The 15,933-nt window shown below is 37.9% G+C and overlaps 1 protein-coding gene across 1 annotated transcript; it reads right to left on the bottom strand.

Moving 5' to 3' along the window:
* Nucleotides 1-7,287: 7,287 nt before the first annotated feature.
* On the bottom strand, nt 7,288-8,673 carry LOC108728330 (forkhead box protein D3). The gene has a single exon (XM_018456829.1). It carries the CDS (start codon nt 8,425-8,427, stop codon nt 7,306-7,308), a length of 1,122 nt encoding a protein of 373 aa, XP_018312331.1. The 5' UTR covers nt 8,428-8,673; the 3' UTR covers nt 7,288-7,305.
* Between the last annotated feature and the right edge of the window lie 7,260 nt (nt 8,674-15,933).

Here is a 15,933-nt window from a genome sequence, read left to right as displayed (position 1 = left end):
CCGCCGTAGTTTCCGGTGGCGCGGGTGGAAGGGTGCAGAGTGCTCACCCGGTTCCTCGTTCTATGAGGGTGGCGAGAAGGGTAGACGGAGAAAGTGGAGGAGGATGCGGACGGATAAAACGCGAGAGGCTCGAATTATCATAATATTGGTCATTGCCTGCTGCCTCTCTTTCTCTCTCGCTCTCTCTTCTTCTTCTTCTTCTTCTTCTTCTCTCTCTCTCTTTCTCTCTCTCTCTCTCTCTCTCTGCTTCAGGAAGTCAGAAAGCGAAGTAGATAACTATCAGACCTCTCTCTTGTGTGTATACCCTGGCGACTTATTACCACTTCACTCTACACTACGTTATACGAAGCATTGTCTTGTGCATGTATGTGTGTCCGTAGCTAATCTCTCTTCGCTTCCCAGCTATCTTCGACAACGAAGAGGACGTTTCTCTTTAGTGTTAAGTTTCTGTGGTAAAACTGAGCATGGACGATCCTGTGCGTTTCTTTAGTTTCGTCGTTCTACTAACCCTTTGATAACTCAATAGCTTAGTCGAGTCTCCACATATTTTCGATTAATGATTGTATTTAATAATTTATACTTTTCGTCTTTCAATAAGAATAGTAGTCAATAAATATTAATAATCTAATTTCCAATTTGTGATCGTGTAGTAATATCTAAATAAATAAAATTTTAATTTACTTGCGGTATTTCGTGCTGCACGTAATATGGTTCTAGGTTCACATAATGCTATCAGCTTCTACTAATTGTAAGTTGTCAACATCTCTATATGCCTAAGATGTTTACTACCGAACTTATAGGTTCCATTAGTCAGAGTAAAGCAATAAAAGATGGTTTTTTTTCTCGAAAATTGTTGTTAAACTTGTCTCTTCGACATTTTTGAATGAAATATTTTACAATGAGATGATACTAGCAGAAGTTAGGTCCCCATTTGATTACTCTCGACAGAGTGAGGGGGAAAGGTAAGAATTGGTGCACCCAGATCGAAAATATTTCCGCGTTTCATGGATACGCTCGAGGATCAGAGCGTCTTCTCTCTCTCTCTCTCTCTCTCTCTCTCCTAGCATAATGAACCTTGTTCCCATCGTTTCTAATTGTCAACCACCAGCACGTTATTTACCCCCTGAGCGAGACGAGTTATGAAAGGGGGGTCGATGCGAGACTCACCTCCACCTTCTCTATCCCTCCTGTAAGTACGGGCCGGCACACGCCTTTGGCACGGGCGCCGCGCTTGTATCCGTGGTGACAATGCAAACCGAAACAAACACTTAGCGGCACGTGAGCGGCACGTGGCAGACAGGATATATTACATTCCAAATGCACACACACTTGACGGACGATTAAAGGGTGTTGCACGCGCGAAGAACCACGATCGTGACAACGATATCCTCCTACCCTCTTGTTTCTTCTGTCGATCTACCTACTAATCATGCTCGTTGCACATCCAGACGCTTGTAACGTATCCGCCATGTGTATCTTTTACATCGGAAATTTTACTACTAACAATAAGTTTAATTAAATTCTCCGTTTGCAATCATATGTTTACTCCTTCCGTCTGCAGTATGGATTATTTAACTAAAATGTTAAAATCTTTATTTAATAAAAATTGAATTTGAGTAAAAATGAGGAAAAAATGGAAATTGGTTTAAAAATGTAACAATAAGAGATCAGACTCCGTCCTCCTTTATTTCGGCGAGATTTGAGAGTGAAGTTTCACTTACTAAAAAAACACAGACGGAGGGTTAACTTAAGTTCGATTAAAATTATGTAATTACGGAATAGGAAGAAATATAATGAATGAGAAATCTAGTTTACAACTTCAATCTATGATAAAAATTCTTTTTTGAGAAAATTATTTACTCTATATCATTTAAATTCACGTAGTATAATTATTGCTTTAACTAAATTGTATATTCTTATTCTAATCAGAATTTTTTTAACTTCTAAGAGCGAGTAATTTTTTTAGAAGTTTCTAATTACAGATAATGATTCTATTTTAATTAAAAGCTCGACAATGTAAACGAGTACGCTGAGATCGCAATCGTCTGGATTACACAATGCACGATAACGTTGCAGTAACAGTTATAAATCGTTATGTCTAAGATTATTGTTTGATAAATTGCACTAAGATCCATTTCTGCCAATGTAGACCAACTTTAATCTCCGGTTAAGTTACATACTCTTTTTCTAATTCTTAGAAAATTAGAATAAAATAAAAAGTAAATTAAATCGAGATTAAAATGAATCTATATTGATCTAAGAAATGGACATAAGTCGAACTCTTTCAGCTTTTAAATTATTAGTAAATGTTTATCTATGATTTAGTGTTTCTCTACCTACCTCTGAATACTCATTCTCTCCTCGACCCTGGACTCCTCGACCCTCTTATCGCATGCGCAATTATTTTATCGCGCGTGCGATAATGCGTTTACCTTCGTGCAACGTATTTAAGATAATGCAATAATAGTTGCTTTTAAACTGTAGCATCATTGTTATTCGGAGCACGTGTAAGTCTTACGTACACGTGTCGTAAATCTTTGCGGTCTAAGTCTTCGTAACTCTAACGATTTCATAATTTGCAATTTGCTAGTTGTGATTTGCAATTTGCTAGTTTCGCGTTGCAGGATTAATTCTTGATAGATATCAAATTTCTTTTTATTTAAAAGTAAAATCTAAATGCGTTTGTCGCATGACAGATTTATGGAACAGGTTAATCGACATTGGTTATAGAAAAAAAATATGCGACGAAAAGAGAAGTTGTCTATCTGACAGTAAATTAGCTTCTTTGATAGTTTGAATCCTATGGACAAATACAGTATCAATTCAAAGTTCTACAGTATTGCGACTTGACTTTATTTCCGTATTAAAATTATGATCATCATAATATACGTTAGGAAGATACGAAAGATAATTTATTTTATCGCTTTTGCTTATCAATTAATTGAGCTAATCGTAAACTGCGTGCTTTTCTGCACAGCGCTGATTCTTCGAAGATTATCTAGAATAGCTCATAAAACATGAATAACGTTACGCTAAACAGAAGATAAAAATGCAATAAAATTGACTCAGCTGCATTTGTATTCAAAATGCGCATTGCACTATTTCTATCGCTCTCAATTTGCACTTGCACGTGCGCAATAATAGTCTTTTGCAAACCGCACTATTGCCAGTATTCACAGTCGATTCTTATATTTAAGACTGTCTTAAGTACAGTCTTAAGATGTCATGAGCCAATCAGAGAGCCGTATTAGCATCTTTAGACATTGACTTAAGATGGTCTTTGAATAAGAATCTATGACTATATGAATTCCGGTCATAGTCTTTTGCAAATCGCGCCATTGCAACCATAAATTTTCTTCTTCGCGACGCGTAGAGAAATAGAAGAGGAAAAGCAAACGTAGGAAGAGAAACGGAATGAAACTAGGAGAGAAAACGGAGATGTGCGGAGCGGAGAAAGCGCGTTTTAAGCGCGCGATGCTCGAAGTGCCGCGGGATGCGGCGGTGACGTTATCTTCGTCACGATCGAGGAATGTAATATCGTCACCCCAAGCGACAAGAGTTGCCTTCGTATCGCCGTTTAGAATACCGTTGCCGTGGGGGAGGGGGGGGGGATACGGGGACCGGGATTAAACTGCAATGAAAATCCACTCATTCTGCGCTCCACCGTCGCCACCCTCTTCTCTTTTCCGCTTCACATTGCCAGCACCGGGAGAAGCGAGTAAACAAGATATTGCTTTGTACGCCCTCCTCGTCTCTCGCTTCCGCTTTACCGTTTTACCATCGACTTCTCTCGCGTTTTTCCCGTTATCGCCTTATCTCACGCGCACAACATCCTTCCCTGACAGGAGTAAGAACGAAGAGAGTTACTCACTTTCGGCCAATCGACGGATACATCCGGTGCGTTCAGATGACTTTTGCCTTTTAATTATCTAACAAGATTTAAATTCTAACAAGATTTAAATTGTTGCATTAACGAGAATTAATCGAGGCAGATAAACTAAAGCGGTGTTTACAGTAGAGTAAGAAAGCTTTAAGCCGTAAAAAATTGACAATCACACAGTCGAATGTAAGGAAAATAATCGACTGTGATTGGTTAATTTCTTAAGGCGCACTACTCTATTATAGATATATAAGAGTCATGGTATACAGAAAAATGTAAGGCAGTAAGACGCAAGCGAAAAATGACCAATTAAACTAAAAACACATAAAAAAAAACGTAAGGCTTAAGCAGTAAGTGAATCATGGTAGAGAATGTAAAGTAGTTCTCTCTATTGTGATTGGCTGATTTGCTTACTGCTTACATTTTACTGCTTAAAAGTTTTTTTATATACCATAGTTTTAATGGGAAAGAAGATGTATAACAGTCGCGCTTATACTTAACGATACTTTATTATTTTTATTATTACATATTATTATAAATCTATCATTTTGACACATACAGTACTTACTAAGATCTACTGATGGTTTTTTTAACGATAGGATGTGTATAACCTATAACTAAACATATATTTCGACATTGTTGCTTTACTCTTAGCGGAGGAACAAAGTGAAGTATCGCGGCGTGCGTTTCGTAATGATTGAAAAATATATGAGATTATTAAAATATATCGTATATCACCGTTGCAATTCGTTAAATACTCGATTGTTACAAGATTTTCACATTTTAGTACGCTGGCCATCGCAATGTAAGAATAGGTTTATTTATTTTCATAGACTTGTTTACCAAAATAATTTAGATCCGGCAAATTTTAGTTTTACTATTGTGTGAACATAAATTACACAATTAGTTTGAATTTTCAAAAGCATTGTTTACGAGTGTTATGTATTTTTAATTAAATATCTTCACGTGCAAGCACATCGAATTAATATAATCGATCATGCATATTTCAACAAAAGTTAGATTTCGTCAACAAGATTCTTTCCATTTCTATTGTTATTTGTTGCAAAATTTAATTATATTCTACAATTTTGATTTTTATGGGATTATCACTTCAATTAATTGATATTCCTTTTGACAAATTAAATCTTTTTGGCAATACGCAATTACCGTTTATTAAATATTTAATTTAAATTATATTCATTTGTTTTGAATCTTGGACAAAACTTGCGTTAAAGATTGCTTTGTCAGATGCAATGCGAAATGTAACGAGTTAAAAGCGTCATTAGGGATCATTATTATCTTCAAAGCTGCGGCCATTTTAACACGTGAAACGATATCCTAGTTGTAAAATGCCATATATGTATTCACAATTACGTATGGATCGCGCTACGGATTCGCTGTATGTACATCAAACGTCTACTTGACCGCTTACGGCTAAATGGGACGAGCAGGGAGGCTTTACATTAAATCCATTGAAGAAAGATTCTCCCCACTATAACATAGTGCTGCGCATATATTTGTCCGGGACTCGTATTTACAATGCCGATATTAATCGACCATATAGAAGCGACCTAAGTTCGTCTAACCGACAGATCCGGGCAACAAAAGTGAAATCAAGGGGAACGCGCGGCGCAACTTATTCACACAACTTTGTTCGCAAAAGCTCTTTCGACGAGTGGAAGTACATCATTGTTCCACTTTTCCGGTTGCTGTTGACGAGATTCATAATAATTAACATTACTAGGATAATTAATTAAAAACAATATATCATATGTGTGAAAGAAACTGCTAGTGCTTTTTTTCCTGACGATTGTTACCATCCTAAAAAGATTTTCGACTATAATTTAATTAAAGGTTTTTTATAATTATAAAAAAATTGTTGCATCACCGCTAAGTGTTTGTAATAGTAATAACAAAAATTTTAATCTTTTAGAAAAAGAGATATTTTATAGAAAAGAATTTGTAAAAAAATTATGAAAAAGATTTACATTTGAAGTATAATTTTATATTAGCAGTAAATTAATATAATTATACTACATCTACTTCCACTAGTCGTTTTAAAAAGCAACACAAATGTGAAATAAAAACTTTATATCCTATTGCACTACGCCTTTTTACAGAAATGCGCCGATATATATGAGATGCGCTATCACCCTTGATATATCTTCATTAAGTCGATTCATATATCTTTCTATAGTTTCTGCGACGCATTTTGATTACCTACTCGGTAAAAAACGTCCATCAGAAATTTTATGCGTCAGGATTGATTTGATTACATGAAGCATGACTTTCACTCGCCTTACCGAATAAAAACCAAGAGGTTGTAGTACACAAATAATCTGAATTTCATATTTGACTCGACGTATTTGTCCTCATTGTTGCCTACAATTGCTGAATATTTTATCGCGAAAATTTACAGCTAATACATGCAGAGCGAGCATCTGGCTAATTTTCAGAGATCCGCATCGGAGGTTAATATAATATTTAGTATAGATAAATTCTGCCCAAATAATACAGAAAATATTTACGATATATATAACGATACGATCAATATAACGAAACGAAATATCGATATTTTTATAAAAAGCGCTGTAAACTTTGCTTTAATTAAAAACCTTCTAATAAGAGTCTAAATATGAGCTGTTGTTTTGTATGCAGAGTACTAATTTTAATAAAAATCTGCGAGAGAGAAGGACATACATTTACTATTTCTTTCTCTTTCTTGTTCTGTTTTATTTTTTTTATCTATTTCTCTCTTTTTCTCTTTCAGGAATTGTTAAAACATTGCAGATTAATCAAAACTAGCTTTCTCATATTCAGACTTTTATTAGAGGGTCTCTATACTTTAATGATATATTTCTTTTTTCGACCGTGAATAAACTGTGATTTATAAGAAAAACGATTTCTGAATTACGAGACATCATGCTCCGTTTATTCGCGAGATTAAGATGTTTATTTCATTTGGACAGCATTGGTCAAAAAGAATATTGGTTAACGACATCAATTACCATTTGGAAAGAGTAGTCCTTTGCGGTGCGATTGTTTCAAACTTTCTCGAAGCACATTCTTGACCAGTCAAGTTTCTAATCAGTCTTTGATGAGCATGGTTCACCAACTCGATCGAATTTAGTGTTCACTTCGCGATTCTATCACTCTTTTTCCCAAAAAGAAAAATTATGATTTTTCTTCCATTTCTTTATTTCGAAGGACAGAAGCTGAAGCTTCAAATTTTTTTATATTAGCAAAACTGTCCAATAATATTTATGAATTCTTCTTATAAGAACACGCGTTTGACGCTTACAATTAGTTACACCATTTCTGACCCTCTCAAAATTAGCAATCACGCTAAACTCGTAAAGAGCTATAAAGTGATTAATACTTTCGGAAAGTCACCGTATGTCTTTGGCGATTGGAAAAGAAGGCTCCTAGACGAGCGGCGAGAAGGCTGACGCCTGGCTCCTGATTTCTCTGTGCTCCGACGGGCTGAGATCCAGCAACGCGCCGCAGTTTTGATCGCTGGCCGCTTGCTTGCCGATGAGCGCGTCGATGCTGAAATTGCGCTTTTTGTCGACGCTCGTCGTGTGACTAGCCGGCAGCGTCGTGATCCTGGTGGAGATCGGATCGATCTGCCTGATCGGCGGCGCCGTGATGGGCACTGGTTTGTAGAGCGGTGGCGGCGGTTCCAGGAAACCGCCGAGTTTCAGTGCCTCCAGGGTTGATGGAGAGAAGTCTAGTAACGGCAGACCGGGCGGTGGCGATAGATAAGCGGCTCCAGGATAGGCCAGAGCACTCGGGTGACTGCCGCCGCCACCTGGACAGGGTCCCCGGTCACCACAAATAGCGAAGGTGGCCATTATCGCCCGGTCTCGCAGCACGTAATGCGGCGGCGGCCTCTTGTATCGCTTCCTGCGTCTCAGGAAGCTACCATTGTCAAACATGTCCTCCGCCAACGGGTCCAGCGTCCAGTAGTTACCCTTTCCCGGATTTCCAGGCTCGCGCGGAATCTTGATGAAGCAATCGTTGAGCGAGAGATTGTGCCTGATAGAGTTCTGCCAGGCGGGGAACTTGTCGTGGTAATAGGGAAAGCGGGACATAATGAATTCGCAGATACCGCTCAACGTTAGCTTTTTCTGCGGCGACTGTAAGATCGCCATGGTGATTAACGCGATATACGAATACGGCGGCTTTATCAGGGATGACGACATCTTGTCGGAATTATAATTGGATGGGGATTGATTGGAACTGCTGGATTTCCCTGATTGACTCGATGCCGACATCATCGAGTACGTTTTCTTTGTAGAACGTCCGCCGCCACTGCTTCCACCGCTGCTTCGATTCCTGCCGGCCGACGGCGGCACTGACGTCGGCGTTGGTACCGGCGAGCAGCTCGGTATCACCGGGCTCGACGACGTCTGCGACGGCGGTGACAGGTCGTTCTTGTCGAGACTCACCGGGTCGACGATCATACTGCTACTATCCGAGTCCCGGTCGCTGTCCGCGCAGCCATCGCACGACAGGTTCGACATCATCATCGCACGTGGCTCCATCGTGATCGCCGCCTCATGAGCATAAGGACCTGCCACCGAGGTGCTCGTTTATTTCGCCGTTGATCCCGCGTTTGGTTCTTCAAGATTATTCGCTCTCATCCTCCATTAAAAATCCAAACTCCGTCCGGTACAAAATTTTATCAAAATACTTTTTTCTCTTAGTATTTCTCTGATATGAAATCTTTAAGTTACTTATTAACAAAAAAAAAATTGCGTATTACAAACTCTAGACTAATCATATCAAGTGTTGAGATGTTTCAATATGAGTTATTTCATTTATAAAAACATTTCTTAAGAGTTAGTTGTATCAATTCTTGTCCAACATCTCGAAAGAGAACTATCAGAATATAACAAAAATTCACACTAATTCACGAAATTTCTTTAGTACAAATAGTTGCTACATATAATATTCCTGCAACAATTTCTTCTGTTAAAAATTACACTGAGTTTAGTCTTCTCAGTTTTTAAACCAGAAGACTCGCCATAATTTACTCAACTCGATTTACTCGATTACTATTAATGTTGTAATACAAGTTGTAGTAACGTTATACGGACACTAAACGATTCTTCCATGATTAAGTCACACTTCTCGAAACTCGTTCGCGGATTGTCTGTGGAGAAAACACACGAATGACTTCTGTTGCGATATATTTCAGCGAAGCGACTGTCACATTCAATCCATCGCTCTATCCTCCGCTTGATGAGTGCTATCTTACGCTAATAGTTTGTTTCCACAACGATAACGGGACTTTTTCGCTTCGCTCTGCTCCTTCGTCTTGTTTCCACCTGCGAGTTCAAGCTGCGACGTCGCACGCGTCAATAGTCCGACGAGGCATTGTCAAGGATGTCTCCCGCGATTCGTCATTGTATACCTTCCACCAACAGATCTTTAGTATCTTTTCGTCAGTTTAGTTGTTAAAAAATAATCTACAGTCACGAAATTGTGCGACCTTGCTTCTTCATTAAAGAACTCAATGATTTTTGAATCGAACTAAATCTTCCCAAAATCAACTTAAGACTTACATCGAGACTTCACTCGTGAATTTTTCGCGAAAAATGTCATGAGTTCCTTTTGGCATTGACACTGGCTTTTTTTGAGATTAAGACGGACCGAGATCGAACGTCACGAATTCGCGGACGACGAAGGGTACACAATCGCGAGCGGAGGATCGTCTACAGGGTGAGATTGAGGCTTGAATTGATTTGAAGCGACCGCTTTGGTCCTACGTGGGCGGACCAATGGGCGGGCGTTTCGACCCCCACCTCAGCTCGCACCCCGTTAGACGAAACCACCCCAGCCGGTCGGACCGACGTGTTTCCACCCTGCGAGGGCTGCAAGAGTGGAGGAGCGACGTGGAAAACGGGGAGAAAGCCCCGGAGGGGGTTAGGATGGGAGTTAGGAAAATAGCGGGATAGTTAAAGGGACTTTCGAGGCAGGGGTTGGAGAGGGCGGGAGGGCGAAATTGTAACACTTCGAAGGCTGATTTGCTTTGAGCAGCGCGATGAAGATGGAACGCGAGTCGTTGATCTACGAGCAGTCGCCGGCGACGCGACCTTCTTCGTCGTGCGATTGCTTTCTCGACACCAATTTCGTGACGTTCCTTTTTTAGAAACGTCGCTTTAAAAACGTCGGACTGAGAATTGATTTAATTTAGTATCTGCAGAAAATTAGAGAGCATTTTTTTAATCTTGTAGTTTTATAATCTTTTAATCCTATTTTTAATTTAAAAAAGTTTCAAACAGAGATGATATAAAAAAAGCTCTTTATAACTTAAATGAACATTTCATTTTAATTAGCTTAATATGTAAAAATATTTTCAGTTCACATTTTAAATTATTTATTACATCCAAGAAACATTTGGAGAAAAATTCCTGTTTACATTTATCTAAAAATATATCTTAGAATTAAATTTGGCCTTCTAAATTTCCTATGAATTGTTCCAAGCGTCTCATTGCGTCGTTTTTATATTTTAATCTTATTGGTTGAGTAACCTGACGCTGTAGCGATGTAGGGGTTAAGGAAATAACTAAGCGCCATTATCGCATCGCATTTTCATCGTGGAAGTGCTGCAACCAACCAACCATCGACTAGATTCGTAGAATCGCCAACAGAGCGAGACGAGCTGCACGCATCACAAGTTAACTTCCCTGAGGCAGCTCAAATAGAATCTGTATTACGCCAGAGCGGTACATACAGAGAGAAAGAGACAGATAGATAAGAGAGAGGGAGAGGGAGAAAGGAGGGAAGAGAAGGAGAGAGAGAGAGAGAGAGAGAGAGAGAGAGAGAGAGAGAGAGATTGCTAGGGGTGAGAAACGTGCGCGAGAGGCACAGGATATGTATACTAGGTTTGATAAATGACGTAACATTCACTATATATAAAGTCTACTAAACATATTAATATGAGTAATAATTGCTACTAATAAAATAATACGTTATATATATATATCTATATGTAATTAATTTTTTTTAAGTTTAATGAAAATAAGAATATTTCTTGTTATAAGTATTTTGTATTAATGTACTATTTTAAATCACTCCAGTCTTTACTTAACGAGCTGAATTTGCTTGTAATTTATTTAATGCAATTTATCGACGAAATTTTATCTTTAAGTCAGAATATTTCTTAATTGTTTTCTAACAATAATACGGATAGTATCATGAATTTGGTGCATATTTTTGAAAAAATTTATTTAGATCTAGGATGAATGTATCGAGACATTTATGATGTTTGGTGTACGACCGAGAGAGAGGAAGAGAGAATCGGGATGGGCGAGAGAGACAGGTACGGCGGAACCGCGATATATAGATGCGGATGCGAGTCTACCTGGGCGCACTATCGGTTCACAGAACCGAGCCGAGCCGAGAGCGAATATTGTGTTTACTCGTACGCATGGCTTTGTGGTGCAAATAATCTGGTATTATTGCACTTACTCCACGTATGCGCGGGCGAAACTCTTCTCCAACTGCCATCCCCCGCCGCTTCCGCTTCTTTGTCGCAACGCTCTTCGCGCCGGATTTCAATATCCGCTCGCGCTAATGTTAATGCGGCGTATTGTGTCGTTGTGTCTCTGAAATCTCACGACGCACAAGACGCTGTAATGATTATTATTCGGTATCTTGCGTTCTATATTACCGTGCTGTTTCATCTATTGTTATATATACTTGTACTTGTAACACATTATTTCAAATTGTTTAATTCAAAATGTATTCTCTAAATTCTTTGGAATGGAATCTCACTGTAAAAAGTGAAAATTGAGACACTTTTGAAAACGAGTGGCTCAATCTTTAAGAATCTTCAAGAATGAGATTTCACTCTTCAGAATAACAATTCACTCTAAAAGTTTTAGAGAGTGATTTAACATTTATCTCGATAATCTTAACTCTCAACTACATGAGTGGGTCATTTGGACCCGGGTGAAAATTTTAATCGGCCGCAATTTTTATACGGTTAATATTGCAGAGTTAAAATGAAGGGATAAAAAAAACTTGGAATTTTTCTCTGTCGATCGCCGCGTTGCAATTGTTTCGTTGTTGTCTTGATACTAATTGTGATACAATAAAAATTTGGCTTTGGGTGATTTGGATCCGTCAAATGTAAATTCGAGAGATTTTTGCAGAAAGTGAAAATTCGTTTTTAATAAGTGCCTGCTTATTAGTGCTGTATTCAAGTATATGTGTTGTCTTCTTATAATTAAAACATATATTCATTGTCAAAAAAAGCATTTTTGCGAGACAGGCGACTTGGCGAAACGATCGCTCTATTTTCTCGGAGTTATAAAATCATGAGTAAATAATATCAAAATTGTTACATATATAATATAAAATATTTTCATTGTATTAAAGAAGAAAATACCCGACACACTTCCGATATCATTATTCCAAGCATATATTAAAATGTCCTCATTTCACTCGTGCAAATAATTATATTTTTTGGAATGAATCAATATAATATATTTTTTTTCTTAAAGTTCACATTTTCCCCTTTTCAAAACACTACTTATTTTTATTTGTATCTTTTTTTATTATAAAGATATAAATTTTTGAAGAAAAGATGATTATTGCACTCTTTTTACAAATTGTTCTTTACTATTCTTTGGCATAATTTTTTCAATTATTATCAAAACTTTTTTATGTTTTGATATTTCGATTCTATACATTGTGGCATTTCATTAGAAAACAAAATATATTTTCCATTGATATTTGTGATAAGCCAATCAAAACCGTGGGATTTGGACCCAGACATGTAAATTAATACTCTAAAACGAGACATGTAGTTGAGGATTAAAAATGATTTTATCCTAAATTAATTTGTAAGAGTGAAAGCAAAAGCTGTAAAAAAAATGAGAAGATATATAACAATATCTAGAGTCGAATGTTATTATTGTCTTAAGCACAATTTTTACTTTTATACGTACAACAATACAATAAATTGCCTACTGATATTTTTAATCAGAAATAAGCAATTGTATTCTACTATACAAGAAACGCAAGATTCGTACCGTGGGGATTCAATAAAAATATTTTCGCGCGTTCCTCACAGGGTTTTTCTCACGCGAAGAATATCGCAAAGAAGTGTTGAAAAACTCTGTGCCTTTTGGTCTCCCTTGCCGATTCAGCGATTACCGCATCTTAATCACAAGTTCTGACCGACGAAGACGACCGGATAGAGGAAAGGAAAACGCGCGCGCCTGCTCCATAGAACTCTTCGAGGTTCGCCATTCACTTCACGGCGGATTGCGGATTCCAAGAGTTCCACTATTCGATCCGATTGCTTCTTACCCTGGACTCTCGTCGCTCGTATTTACCTCCTGATTTCTTCCCTCTCGCTCCCTCCGTTCCCGCCTGTCTCCTCAGACCAAATCTGCTGGAAATTCCAAGGCGAACCGCGATCGGGTGTCGACTTTATACTCGCGGCTACGAAACTATGAATAGTGGAGTGAATCTACGCTAGATTCGGGATCGAAGACATTCGATTCGATTGATCTTTTTTTGTAATGATTATTCGAATGTTTTACATAAAATTGGTGATTGATATTAAACGTGATGTAGAATTTTTATGTAGATAATTATATTATTCAGAATATGTAAATTATTTATTTGTCATCAAAGAGATTAGTCAAATGTTTTAAAACGTAATTGACATTATAAAATATGATGTGGTTTTTAAGCACATATTATAAGAACGATTTTGCTAAAATATCTAAAAATTTAGCTAGATACAAATCTAATAATAATTTTATTAGTTTATCAAAATATTTGTGTAGAAAATTCAAGCATAATGGGCATAGCTGCAAAAAAATTTTGATATTTTAGCTATCAGTTTGAGTGTTCTATATAATTATTTTCATAGTCCAACAAAATTTATTTTTAGATTTATACTTAGCTAAATTTTTAGATACTTCAGCAAAATTGTTCTTTTGTAGATAATTGTTATTTAGAATATGTAAATTATTTATCATTTGAGAGAAAAGGTGAAAGGATATCGTACTTTAATAATTTGATAAATTACGACATTTGTGAAGCAAGGATATGAATTGAAAATACATATATCTACGTATTTAATAGACATAATTTAATTTTTGTCATGAAATATATCAGCAATGAAATATATATACGATGCTATCAGTTAAATTTTTGACTATTGAAATTCCAATTAATTGGATAAATATTAATTGGATAAATAAATGTTGTAATAATATTAGGAAATGTAACACTAAATCAAGCAATAATTTACGCTACATCGTCTTGTAGAATATTAAAATGCATTTTACAAAATACAAAGAGAATTGTTGGAAATATTCGTAACACGTGAAGGGATTCATGGATTAAGGAACCGTCGACGCATTTCGTCGTCTACATAGCACTATGCGACCTAAAATCCTCAATCTCGCGGGAGAGCAGTCGATGTTGAAAAATAGAAGCGCAGTCGCTTTTGCGGTGACAAAAGCTGCGCGGTGTGCAACATAAAGCTCACAAAGAGTTCAAAGAAGAAGAAAAAGAAAAAAAAGTAGACGAAGGAGAAGACGAGGACGAAGTTGGTAAGAACCGCGAGAGGAACGCGAGAGGAGCAACGAGAAAGAGAGAGAGTGAGTGTTTACTGGTGGAAAAAGACCGCATTACCGCTGTATGGATGATGCGTCCTTGTCGTCATTCTCCCTGCGAAAAGCTAGCGAGATTTTGCCGCCATCTTGGATGTTGGTAAATATCTCATGCCGAAAGAGAGCCTTCAGTCGGTCGAGGGCGGAGAAGTAAGTCGTTGCTACTACTAGCCGATCCTCATGACGGCGGTGGTGGTTGGATTGGTGTAGTAGTATATATAGTAGCACGTCGGAGTGGTGATGGTAGTTGGGAGGATGAAGAAGACCGCTGCGCAAGAAAGTCGTAAGCCGCAGGAGCGAAGCGGGGGATGAGGGTGGAGCGTGCGGAAAGGTAAAGAAGTGCGAAAAGGTCTTGGCGGTACAAGGCGAATATCCCCGCTACAAAGAATACTGTCGGCTTTGCACCTTTTTCAAGACGTCGTTTTCCCGCTTCGTCGGGAATCTCACACCCCTTCTCTGCTCTTGAGAACCCCGTCTCGTCCTTTTCCGCCTCGTCCCTTGCCGCGTCTGCCACTTTCGCCACCGGTGCCGAGATGTCCTCCGCAACTCCCTCTCCTCCTCGCATCGAGCAGGAAGAGCCATTTACTTTATGCGGTTCGGAGATGGTAAACTGGAGATTCTTGTCGCGATTGAGTCCGTCGTACGACGTATTGCGAACTTTGTATTTGAGTGAATATCAACTGCCAGAAACAAAACGACCAGATAAATCAATTATCCATTTAAAAGGTTGAAAGGTGATTTCAAATATTGTATTTTAAAAATATTGAAAAATTATATTGGAAATCATTTTAGCCTGTTTTAAAGTAAATTATTCAAGATAAAAACAAGATAAATAAATTTAAATTATCTTCAGGGTGGCGAATGATTGGGATGGTTAAATTACGTGGTTCACCCTGTATACCGTCTCATTTGATTTCGCGCAGATTGAAGAAAGACACGGAGGGGGTCCGAAGGGGTCCTCGATGCGCGGCTCGATTGTAGTGAAACCGCGTGACCGAATCTGAAATTCAATTCAATGCAAATTTGCCGGCGGGGAACACACTTACGGCTAACCGGCGAACGAGATTGAGGATTCGCTTAGTTGCTTAGGATGCGGTAAACACTTGCCGCTTTTACTTCAGATTTATGAAATATTGATGGAGACACGTTGGCGCGCCCGACGCTAACGATGTCGTCATTAAGTGGGAAATACTTGAGAGTGAATTATCGGTGATCGCTCTTTCATGGGAATATTTTATTACCGCAACCAGCAGTACGAATATAAAAGATCTTAGAAAAACTATTATAATGACGTAATATATAAAAATAAGAACTTGTAATAATATCGGTCCATTAAATTCAAATCCATAGTAGAATTTTAGTGATCTTTTGCGCTAATAATTTCTATATTAATAATATATATACAAT

Source organism: Mycetomoellerius zeteki, unplaced genomic scaffold (genome assembly GCF_001594055.1).
Source record: "Mycetomoellerius zeteki isolate Tzet28-1 unplaced genomic scaffold, Tzet1.0 scaffold61, whole genome shotgun sequence".
Taxonomy (NCBI): Eukaryota; Metazoa; Arthropoda; class Insecta; order Hymenoptera; family Formicidae; genus Mycetomoellerius; species Mycetomoellerius zeteki.
The sequence above is the reverse complement of the archived record's forward strand: the minus strand, read 5'-3'. Positions and strand labels throughout refer to the sequence as shown.

Excerpts from the sequence above, each read along its gene's own strand:
- LOC108728330 (XM_018456829.1), bottom strand. The coding sequence starts at position 8,427 with ATGGAGCCACGTGCGATGATGATGTCGAACCTGTCGTGCGATGGCTGC.